This window comes from Zalophus californianus, chromosome 12 (genome assembly GCF_009762305.2).
Source record: "Zalophus californianus isolate mZalCal1 chromosome 12, mZalCal1.pri.v2, whole genome shotgun sequence".
Lineage (NCBI taxonomy): Eukaryota > Metazoa > Chordata > Mammalia > Carnivora > Otariidae > Zalophus > Zalophus californianus.
The window spans coordinates 86,143,990-86,156,374 of NC_045606.1; the positions used below are offsets into that span (position 1 = coordinate 86,143,990).

General features: G+C 50.5%; 1 protein-coding gene across 6 annotated transcripts in view; it reads right to left on the reverse strand.

Annotated features, from left to right (window-relative positions):
• Positions 1 to 12,385, reverse strand: part of PLXNA4 (plexin A4) — a 571,205-nt gene that overhangs the window by 357,910 nt on the left and 200,910 nt on the right. For all 6 annotated transcript variants that reach the window (XM_027573479.2, XM_027573477.2, XM_027573480.2 and 3 more), the window contains one exon: positions 3,287 to 4,552. In XM_027573479.2, the coding sequence (XP_027429280.1) occupies positions 3,287 to 4,471 (1,185 nt within the window). In that variant the 5' untranslated portion in view covers positions 4,472 to 4,552. The remainder of the gene's footprint in view (positions 1 to 3,286; positions 4,553 to 12,385) is intronic.

Here is a 12,385-nt window from a genome sequence, read left to right on the forward strand (position 1 = left end):
CCCTATCCTTAGGGAATGAAGATAGGAACACAATAAAAATGAGTCACTAGTCAAGAAGTACAAACTTCCAGCTATAAGATAGATAAGTCCTGGCATGTAATGTACTGCCCGGTGCCTATATAGTTAAGATACTGTATTGTATATTTGAAAGTTGCTAAGAGAATAGCTCTTAAAAGTTCTCATCACACACACACACACACAAAAGACATCTGTAACTATGTGTGGTTAACCAGACTTCGTGTGGTGATCACTTTGCAATACATATAAATATCGAATCATTACGTTGTACCCCTGAAACCAATAAAATGTCATATGTCAGTTATCTCTCAGTTAAAAAAATGAACCACTAATCATACCTTCTCAAACTCCTGGGGTTGTAATTATGATAAAGCCCGCAGGGAACACCTAGCCTACGAAACACAAGTCTTAAAAGTCACCCTCCTGGGCCTATGCTGCCCTCCTCTGCTGTGTTACAGAGGGAACGCTGCAGGACAGCGGCCATCCGAGATTCTGTCCCACTGCACAAGCCTCCAGGGAATCTTGGCCTCAGAGGCAAAAGAGAACTCTGGATTCCTCTTGTCCACCCTTGCCCCAGGGCAGGGGAAGGGAGAAAGGAAAGGGACCCAACAGCCACGTGAATGGATGGAGGAAAAGCTGGGTTTGCAAACGGTGCCCATGAGGGCTCCGCCCCAGGGAGGTCCAGGCCTCGGGCCTGGCTCATGGCAGGGGGAGCATGTGTGGTCTGAGCTGGGGCCAAACGAATTATAGCTGAGCACCTGAGCACCGGAACAAAGTAACCCGAGCGTCGGCCGAATCAAAGGAAACTGATACTTGACATTACAAGCTGGTGTGGCCTTTTATACTGGCTGGGGAGACAGCCCAGCCCGGTGTGGAGTTTCTGGCCTCCTCCTTTCTGCTCTCAGCCCTGAACTTGCCTCGAACTTGAAAGGGCTAATTAAAGCCCAAAGAAAAATCAAAAGCTTGTTATCTGGCTCCATGACTCCTAGCCCTGGCATTAGCCTGTCTTGCAAAGCTTTTGTCTCTCTGTTCTATCCAAGGCCACCATGCGGCCTTAGGACCTGCAGCTCTGCAGACTTCCATGATGAACTTTGCTTTTTGTTCTGTGGCAGGGAGCAAGGGCGGGACAAACACCTGCCCATGGGCAGCCAGGTTGATCCCTGCAGCTGATTGTACTCCCAAAAGCATCACCCGAAAAGACAGAATTTGAGCAAGTTTTCTACAGAAAAGCATCTACAGAAAAAATAGCCAACCCATCTGATCTCGAAAGAACTAGCTGTTTCATAAGCACACAGCGTAAACTTGCATTTTCGAAGCTAGGGTGTGCCTGCTTGTGGGGGTATTTACTGCATGTGTGCACACACGCATGGGTGGGTGTGTGTGTGTGCGTGTGTGTGCATGCATGTGTGCAAGTGGGATTTTCCTCAAGAGCCAAGGGAGACTTCCCTCAAGTGCTGTGTCTGCCGTTCTTTCCCAAAATATGTGACCTTGGGCAATTTTTTAACCTTGTTGGGCCTCAGAATGAGAGTACAAAACAGAAGGTCTCTAAGGGCCTTCCCCATGCCAGCTTCCTGATGCATCTCCCCTAAGAAGTTGTGCTTGAATGTGTAACATACATACACACAGCACAGCACCTGGCCTGTCCTTTATAGCCTGCATTTGGGAGAAGTCCATGGCCCCCAAGTTCATAAACCTGTCTCCTCAACTCTCCTGGGTGGATCAGCCACTGCCCCAAACCAATGGCTCCCAAAGACATGTCATCTATTAGGGCTCAGCAGGTACAGTGGAGTCCCCTCCACTCTCTGGCCTGGCCATGACTGTCAACTGATTGCTTCCTTCTCTGGCCCATGGTGCCCCTCCCATTTCCTCTGTGACACTAGCAGTCTCTTGGCTTCTCAGGACCTCCAAAAAGAAATGGCATCTTTTAGTTTCAGCCCAGGCACCTGGAAAACTCACCACTGGAAAACAGCCTGAGCCTAAATGTTAGGGCACCAAAGATCAACCTTGCCAAATCCCTTCCTTCTCCTTCTATACCTACCCTACCCCCAACCCCGAGTCCCAGTGCCCACAGGAATGGCCCCCAAGCTGCCTGGGTGCCAGTGGCCTCTGAGATGTGCTTGGCAAGTAGCCATACTTCATGAAGGGAAACTTAGACTTTTAAAGTCAATGAAAATACATTTTCCTAATGTGGAATTCCATCGAAGTTGGACTGGCCGTCAAGAATCACATCCATGCAAATATACTACCTGTGTGTGAATTCTCCTTTCTTCTCTCTAATTATGATCACAGGATAGATTTTTCTCCAACTAGATTCGTGATTTTTACGTGGATGGTAAAAAGGAGAAAGGAGAGGGACACGGGGTATAGAAGATGAAGATGCTCATAACTGAGCTTCTAAGTCCCTGGAATCATTTTCAAGATGAACAGAAGTCCAGCCACAGCAAGCCGGGCCACAAGTGAGTTAGGCTGGGAGAGGCAGGAGGTCACGTCATGTGTTGCACCTGCGGCCGCCTAGCAAGGCCCTGGGAAGGCCTCCTAAACCCACCCTTCATTCCCCCCGTCCCTCCGGTTTCCTTCAGCACTTCTGTCACCCAGTACTGTTCCAAGGCTGCTTGGCATGTCTCTTCCATGGAACCGGGCACACTGAAGATGCTCCAGGAATGCAGTCTTCTAAGCAAGCTCTACTTTTGCCTCTATGTTCACTGGACTCCCACCCTACTTCTGCTTTCCTTTTGCCCTTCCCTAAAGATACTCAAGGAACTAAAAACATAACACTCCTGAAGTTCTAGATCTATCCCAAATGTAGAATGCCTGGCTCCATTATTCCCACTACTGGTTTTATTCCAAGCTCCCAGGAAAGTGATTTGCAGGCACGGTCAGTACGAAGGTTGGGTACATGAGTTGTACCAGAGGACGTGATAATCTGGCCTTAACAATGCCTGGTACATATGATATCTATATAACAGAATTCCCGCTTAGTCCTAGCATGTTCTCCTATAACCACGAGCCAATATGGAATAGAGAAAAGTGCCCAGATAGGAGATCTACCTTTCAGCTCTACCTCCAACTCTGATAAGCTCAGTGTCACAGACACAACACAACACAACACATTTGAGCTGGTGCTGATCCAAGTCCAGGGAGATCCAGAGATGGGATGTACTTGTCTCACTTGCAAATGGGATGGGTGATTCACATCCCATGGAAGCCCCAGGCTAGGGTCCCCCTGCCATACCATGCCCTCCCAGCCCATGGACCCTCCCCGACTCACCGCGCTGCTGCAGGGAATATCCTTCACCTTGAGCCAGGCTAGGTCCAGCGTACCCTCCCCCCGATAGCAGGACTGCAGTCGCTCCTTAATGCGATCGTTGATCTGCTTCAAGATGAAGATGCACAGGGCCGACTCATCCAGGGATTTCATTTTCCGCTTTTGGCCCTTGGAGAAGACAGTGAAAAGGAGGTCATCCTCTGGACGAACTCCAAGGGTCCGGGCGAGCACAGCACCAGCTTTCGACAGGTAGGCGGCCTGCAACAGGCGGTACTCGACCCCGCTGCGCTCACAGCCAATGGGCACCTCCACATAGGAGTTGAAGGCCGTGTCCTCCTTGCAGAGCCTCACGAGCTTGGAGGTATAGACCTGTTCCTTTGTGGTGGAGCCTGGCGGAGACACCATCTCAGGCTGAAGGGTCAAAAAGTAGACAAAATTGCCGCTACTGAAGCCATAGACATAGTAGATGTCAAAGTCGGGGATGACGGTGAAGGTGTCCGAAGGAATCTTAATCATCGAGGCCACAAACTCATCATGGAAGACATAAGCAAACATGCTGTCTGCCTCGGAGTTCTTGGTCAGCTTCCGGCTGGAGATGGTAGGGAAGTACTCCGGCTTCCCATCCACTGCAGTGGCGATGAAGAGCTTGTCGTCCAAGTTGCTGTAGGAGACGATCACTCCAAAGACGGAGCCGCTCTCGTTGACTCCCGACAGGTAGTGTTCCTTCTTGTGGAAAGGCTCGCCCAGCTTGAAGAGATCCTCAAGCCTGAGAAGCTTGCAGATGCCTTGGTACAGGCTCCCACAGGCAATGAGCCTGTTCTCTTTGTAGTCTATCAGGAGCATCTTGTTGACATTGTTGGTGGTGGTCAGGGGCTCGTTGCATGTCTGGACGATGCGTGGTGGGTAACACTTGGGGTTGTCCTCGTCTGGCCCTGTCTGGTGGGTCACCAAGACCTTCAGGTCACTGGAGAGCTTGTAGATCCGGTTGACGGCCCCCAAGTAAATGTGCCCTGTCCTCTCATCCACCACCAAGTGGTTGAAACCCTCGGCTGGCTCCCCACGGAACGTGACAAAAGACCGCTTTGGGGACGGTGGGGATGGCTGCCGGGGGAGCAGAGTGGAGGAGCCCATCCCTACCATCAGGAGATGGGAGAGAAAGCAAGTCCAGTTCCAAGGCATGGCTTTCATTTCAGAAACAGGTCCTCGCGGCACGGCAGCACTCGGCACGAGGGTTCCCTCGGAGGGCCAGGGCTCAGCAGTAGAGGCTCCCTACAGAGGAAAGCAGGGATGTGATACTGGACAACAATGGCAGTGGCTTAGTTTCACCCCACAGCTTGTGTGGCTGGACCCGAAAGCCCTCAGCACACGCTGAGACAGAGAACTGCCCTGGAGACGCTAAAGGCCAAGGGACTCTGCCCCCACGTGTGTGGGGACAGCCAGCGCTGGGTGGCAGGAGGGCAACCTCAACAATAACAATAATGGTAATAGTAATGATAATAGTGATGAGGATGATGATGAAGATGAAGAACAGCCACTGGCTACCTGATGCCTGGCTGTGGAACAGTCACTGTCCAGCACCTTCCAGAGACTGTCTCATTTCTTCGGACAAACCCTTCTGTGTTGGGTATCTTCCACCTGCCCCTCTATATCCACTCGCCCCCCTTCTCTGTGCCCAGGAGGCTGACCCGGGTGGACTGTACATGCACGGCTACCTGCCCTTGGGCCTGGTGGAGTGTCAGCAGAAGGCCGGCAGGAAGGTGGGGTGGGGTGGGGATGGGCTGGGTGGGGGTGGGCTGCAGGCACTGGCTGCCACCCTCACCCGCAGGGCTCAGTGGCCCTAGGCATGCCTCCCCATGCCACCTCTCTATTTCCAGGCTCTGTGAACCACCTCCTGCCCACCCCCACTTGGTCCTACAGGAGGTACCAGGGCCTCACTGTTCCTACCCCAAATAGTGCTCTGCCTCTTAAGGAGCCACACCTTGGTGAAGAGTTCCTATATTAACCTTTGCACAAATAACCAGATTTGCGTGTGCTGTCTCCTGCTGGGACCCTGGACTCCTAGTCCTCTGAAGTAAGCAGTATTGCTATCCCTACCATGCAGCTTAGGGAAGTTATACAACTTGCATAGCTTATAAGTGGTAGAGGTGGATTCAAACCCACGTGTGCAAGTTGACAGTGGGTTCTCATTCTTCACTGCTAACCCATCTCAGTTTATCCCGGCCTGGGGCAGGTGGGAACGGACACCAGCTATGTTCATGCGCAGCAAAACAGTTTGGACAACCCTTTCTCGGGGGCTGTTGGTTACAGCCCCAGCCCTCTGGGTCTACACCTATGCTTCTCCTTTGCACCTCCCCACTGCCAAACCAATGCATGAGGCTGATCCTGGATCCCTCTGCAGCACAGTGGCAACCGGGGCCTCTGGGTGCGCTGCCCAGCTCTGAACTCTGATGTCATTTTAATGAGGTAGACCTTGGCTGCCTCCTACTGGGGCCTCCTCTGAGAGGTTTTCATTAAAGGGAGAGAACATTTGGCTTAAGAAGTGGTCCCGGAAATAAATAAATAACTCCCCATGGGACCCAAGAGTGCTTGGTCCTAACAATCTCATTCATTTCTATTCAAGAGGACCGCTACATAGTAGTTCCAGTGTGAGAGAAATGAGGGCAGGAGTGGCCTACATCTTATTTGGGGGCATCTCAGCTTTGCCGAATTTCTCTCGTTCACCCCACGTCCTTGATAACAGGGTGGTAGGAAGAGGTAGACCACAGAGCAAGAGAACCCCCCACAGGGAGAGTGCCGGTTTCCTTGAAGGCCGAGAGAAGAAAGAAGAAAGCCAAGACTCAATGTTGTCAGCTAAAATCCCGACAGAAACCCCAAGTCCTCTAACGGGCATATCAGAGGAAGAGGTGGTTGCGTAGCCACAGTCCAGAGCAGTCCTGCCAGCCCGGGGCCTTCATTCACTCGCCCACAAACAGACATTGGAACAGGGCATACTCAGAACATGCAAAACGCTGCGGGATCCCAGGATAGCCAAGGCAGCTGGGGCCCTCCAAGAACTTGGGGTCAGGTCGGGTAGATGCCACCAGAACCTAACTTATGCAGACAGTGAAATGCTCTGTGACAGAGGGTAGAATATTCCCATGAGGAATGCTGACTCCTAGCTTGGGGCGAGGGAGCAAGGAGAAGGCCGTGGGGTGGCATGTGGGCCTGGCTGTGAACTAAGGGAGGACACGCAGAGCCGGAAGGAAAGGGCCTCACTGGGGAGGGGTCAGCGTCGCAAAAGCCTATCAAATGGTGTGCAACCAGGAAGCGTCTGTCTGGAGAACAAGGTCGGGTAGGAGACAGGGCTGAAAGAGAAGCCCCGAGCCTTGTCAGGACATTCCTACCCTTCCATTGATTTAGCCTCTGCAGGAGGACTGGAGTTTCGGGCTGAGGGCTGTGGGCTCTGTCGGGGCAGGGAGGCCCGCCATGCTCACTGGTGAGTCCACAGTGCCAGGCTCATGCCCAACATACAGCCGAGACTCAAGACCTGTTTTCTGCGGGGCAGGGAGAGGGGCTAGAAGCAAGGAGAAATGCCATCTGCCGTACCCGGGCTCCACGTAATAGCCTGCACACGGACCCTCTTGCCTGATCAGCACAGTCGTCCACTGGGCTCGGGGTGGTTTCACCTGCTTCTCCGGTGGGGAGACTGTAGCTCTGTATAGGGCATGGGGCTAATAAGTGGCAGAGTTGGGGTTGAAACCCAGGTCTGTATCAAACCGCAAAACGCATAGTCTTTCTAGAGACGCACAATTCTAGAGTCCAGAATATAGAGCACATGGAGGCCCTTTTTAATCCATGTAAGTCCCCAAACAGAAAAACCCCAGGACGTCACCCGGTAACACTTCCCCACCAGCTCTGTAGGAGGAAGCCAAGCCCCTGGGACCCATGGGGCATAACCTGGCAAATAATATCCATCAGGCGGGCACCACTATTCACCTCTAGAAGTGTTCATGACAGAAAGCGCCTGGCACAGGGCCTTTGGCCTGGCAAGCAGCAAGTACTTATTAAATGATAGTTGTTGTTCTTGTTGAGAAGACTGAAATGAGATGAACAGGGTTAGGATTATGATAACAAGATGGTGCCTGATGGCACCATCTCAATTGGAGTGATGATGACTCAGGATGGCTCATCCTGAACTGTCTGTGCAAATCCAAGGATCAGAGAAAAATCCAGAAGTTCTTCATCTGAAAGAGACAGTCCAGAGTAAAGATTTCCAATCTGTGATTTTAAAGACAAGGAAGTTGTGATCCAGAGAAGTTAAATGATTTGCAAAAGGTCACATAGTTAGTTGAAGGTGGGGGTGGCGTGAAGCTCAGGTCTCTGGACTCCCAGTCCAGTGCTCTTTCTACCACCTGCAGCCTGTCTTCCAACTTTGTCTGAACCCACTTCGGCACCTGCTCCCTGGCCTTTGTCTGGAGGAGCTCGCTCTTTGGGTGCCATATGCTCTGCTGGCTAACACAGCTCTCAGAACGTTGCTGCCAACAATCAAATTCCAGCAGGGCTGGTAATCCTCATTCCAGACAGGCAGGTGCCGGTCAGGGCTCAGCCACCAACTCTCTGAAGGGAACTTGCAGCAGTCCCCGTATAGGAACCTGCCAGGCACTGGGGGAAGTGTGCCTGCCACACCCCCGCCCTTACTGTAAACACTCACGGATCCACACGCCAATCAACAGTTCTCCAGTTTGCAAGAAGTAAGGCAAGGAAGCCTGCAATTATGAATTTACTGAGCAGAAAGGTGCCGGGGTTCTTTCTGCATCTTCTATTAGACACTGAAATGAAACAAGAGTTACGCATCTCAAACACTTATCACCCTCAGCTGGGGATGGTGAAATTATTGCGCCCAGAAAGGGGGCCCCCCACAGAAAACAATAACATGTGATGGGAATAACCAGCCTCGCATTTTACACACCATGGAAGGACTGATTAGAAGACAAGCAGCAGAGAAATGGAAGAGAAAAGGAACAAGCAAGGGTGTGCGCTTCAGCTTGCCTCTGCAGGGTGTGACCCAACCAAAGCGCCCCCCCCCCCCCGCCCTGCCCCCAGCTCCAGACCCACAGGTGGGCAGAGCTGCCGGCCCCCAGCCTCCCAGGGCTGCCTGAGGCTACTCTGTCCCTGCTGGCTGGCCTGCCAGGGCGGCTCCATTCCAGGACGTCTGTCCTTGTAAGGTGGTGAGCCAACCTAGGAAATCCTGCTCCCAAGTCTATGTCCTGCCCACCATGTCTTGTCCGGGTCATCAATTAGCTGGTTTAAAAGTATTGGAGGTAGCATCAGCCCATCTCTGATTCTTGAAGGCAAGTGATGTGACTGAGTCACCCCAAGATCGCCCCCAAAGGCCTCGCTGAACTAGCAGAGTGGGAAAGGGGCAGAGGCTGGAGAACTGAAAGGCTCTGAATTGAACCCAAACATACTGCACTTTTCCCCTTCTTTGAAATCATATTTTTTTAAGATTATTTATTTGACAGAGAGAGACACAGAGAGAGAGAGAGAGAACACAAGCAGGGGGAGTGGGAGAGGGAGAAGCAGGCTCCCCGCGGAGCAGGGAGCCCGATGTGGGGCTCGATCCCAGGACCCCGGGATCATGACCTGAGCCGAAGGCGGACGCTTAACGACTGAGCCACCCAGGCGCCCCTGAAATCAGATTTTAATTCTGAATGATGGGACTCATTTTTAGAAGCTGATCATCATTTTGATTAAAGAAATTGGGGCTTTGTTTTATGTGGCAAGTGTTGAAGAGCTCAAACTCATTTTCATGAAATAGCACCATCTTCTCAGATTCCTGAGTGGTAGAGAAGAAAGTTATTATAGACTAGTTTAAAATGGCAATTACCTCACGAAATTACTTTGGAGTTTACAAAACGTTTTCATATACATTACCTTGTTCTGATTTTATTGTTCGTGACAACCCTGTCAGGTAAAAGTATTTGTAAGTATGTCTCCTTTACAAATAAGGAAACTGAGGCATGAACAGGTACAGGTCCGGACTGAGGTAGCACAAAGTCATGCTGGGACTTGGAAAGACCTTTGCTATGGGATGATAGAACATTCTGAAGACATATTCTAGGACGGTGTTTCAAAAGACCATCTCTACAACATATCATGAACCCAGAAACCAGCTGAGTGGGTCACATGTGCTTTTTTTGAAATAAAATAGAGGAGAAAAATAAGACTATGTCACATTGAGGAAGGATAATCATGATTCGGTGTGACTTTTGTTTCAGCCATATATATGTATGTGTTGCATGTGATGTAAATGTATTTCTTTTTTTTTTTTTTGAAAGTAAATGTATTTCTTAACATTAGCCATTGTGATGGTTAATTTTATATGTCAATCTAGCTGGCCTATGGTGCCCAGATATGTGGAAAAACATTCTGGATGTCTCCATGAGGATGTTTTCAGATGAAATTAATATTTAAATCAGTGGACTTGGGGTGAAAAAGACTCCCCCCCCCCATAAGGTAGCCATCCAAAGAATTGAAGATTGATCTCCCTGAGCAAGAGGGAATTCTGTCAGTAGACAGCCTTTGGCTTTCTGCTGAGTCTCCAGTCTGTGGGCCCACATGGCTTTCCTCTGAGTCCCTGGTTGGCGGGCCTACCCTTGCAGATTTTAGACTTGGAGCCTCCACAATTGTATGACCCAATTCCTTAAAATCTCTCTCTCTCTCTCTCTCTCTCTCTCCCTACACACACACACACACACACACACACACAGTTTCTGTTTCTCTGGAGAATGCTGACTAATACAGTCATGATCAACAAAATCTTTGAAAGACACTGTTACAGACAGTGGACAACTGTTATTTTGCTACCATTCATTTATCCTCTAGGGATCCACCTCTTCACCCTATCTCAGCCCAAAAGCTTCTGAGAGAATGGCCTCCACTCCTGGTTCAAGGGAGAGCACATGACTTGGGTCCAAACCAATCAGCACAGAGCTGCTGGAGGGGGTGGGGGTGGGGGAAATGTCACAGTGATTGGTTCAGGGATGGATACCTGGTCAGGTCAGAATCTCAGAGAGGCCACAGGCTTTGGATGAGAGTGCTGAGGGAAAAGTTCTAGGTCTTCCATTAGATGTGACCTTGGAAAGGTATGCACCTGAGAACTGTGGGCACCATCCTATAATCATGGGAGTGGGCGGTGGGGAGGGGGAGCCTAAAGAGAACAAAACCAAAGCACTGAGGAGAACAGAGCTGAGCAAGAGAAAGGAAAGTACTGGATCCCGGGTCCTGGTGACATCACACACATGTCTAGATCAAGTGTGCTGAAGCCAGCTCTTTGCTTACACTTTCCAGTTACAGGAGCCAAAAATTCCCCTTTTGCATAAGCCAGTGTGGGTTCTGGAATTTGTTAATGAAAGAATCCTAACCCCATACACAGAAAAATCCAGCCTTCTAGCCAAAAGACTAAGTGTCCCTCACCCCTTCCTCTCTTATAGACTATTCTTTCACAGGGAAAAGGAAGCATGCCAAAGAGATCTCCATGTCCTGCCAGCCACAGAGATAATCTAGAATTTTGCAAACAGTGGGGCTTTGTCTCAGGGAAGATTTAGGTGTGTGACGGTGTGTGTATGTGTGTGTGTGTGCGCTGACCTTCAGAATCCAAACAATGCTCTGAGCAAGTATCATGAGAGGGCTTCTGAGCCGGCTGCAAGGGGTACAGACACTCTAAAGCAGAAGACAGTACCCCCTTGGGGCACCTGGGTGGCTCAGGCAGTTAAGCATCTGACTTGATTTCGGCTCAGGTCATGATCTCAGGGTCATGGGAATGGGGCTCCATGCTCAGTGGGGAGTCTGTTTGAGATTCTCTCTCTCCCCCGGCCCTCCTCCCATGCTCACTCTCTCACAAATAAATAAATAAATCTAAGAAGAAGAAGAAGGAGGAGGAGGAGGAGGAGGAGGAGGAGGAGGAGGAGAAAAAGAAACAAGAAGAAAGAAGGAAGAAAGAAGGAAGGAAGAAGAAGAAGAAGAGGAAGATGACGATGACAGTACCCCTGCCCTCCGGTGGCTGATGGTCTCCTCCTGGACTCTCCGGCTGTCCCCCTTTGAAGTTATCTCCACTCACTGGTAGGCTCTGCAGAGCTCCATTGGCCAACCCCTACTAGAAGCCAAGAAACTCATTCCCCCAGCCTCCTCTACAGTGCCACACTAGACCTGATTCATCTCTTGTCCAGGCAAGGCTGGAGGACAGGGAGCTAATGATCCACCAAAACTGTGTGCTTTCCCATCCTTGCGGCCGATGGTGTGAAGTTGTTGGTAAGAGGTGGCCACCAGCTATGGCCCGCCTTTCCCAGCCTCTACATTTTCACACAGTATCCAGGGGTGAATAGTCAAGAAGTGTCAGGGCTCCACCCGCATACCAAAGCAGGTAAAAAATAGATATGTCTTCCCTACAGAGCCTTTCCCAGTAGGATAAAGAAGATTCTGAGGCTCTACAGGAGGATGGAGCCTAGAGATGGAACGACCCACCCACTTTCTTACAGGCAAGAAAGTAACCAATACTGGAATAAGGCTCTGAAATGGTGGATTTCTGTGACAGCAGTTGGCCACACCCTAACACAGGCAGAAAGAGCCTACATATCAGAGCCCAGATTCAAAGGCCAGGCTGGGCACCGTAGAGGCTCTGATCCTTGTAGTACATGAGGCTGCCCCTGGGGGCATCCCCTTTAGGTGCCCGCCACCCCCTCCTTGTTCCCAAAGCCAGATTGCAAGCAGCTGCGCCTGGACAGGTACAAGATGACCATGCCAAGGTCTATAAGGCAGAAAAATCTTGCGGTTCCTCAGTGGCCCTTCCAAAATTTGAGGACTAGAGAGGCACTACGTGTGTACAGCTGAGGGCAGGGAGGGGGACTGGGGACACAGCACCGGTCTCCTTTCTATTTAATTCAAGAAACACTAGACATCCAAATTAGCAAAACAGACAAGTGCCTGTTTTAGATTCCTACTCTAGTTTGTAATCTGTGCTCTCAGAAGAACATCCTCAGTCAGTAACCAGTGTTTTTTTCCTGCCTGCTTTCCTCACATTAGACTCTTGGTTTCTAGAAGTGGGAGGTATAGATTGTTATTTTA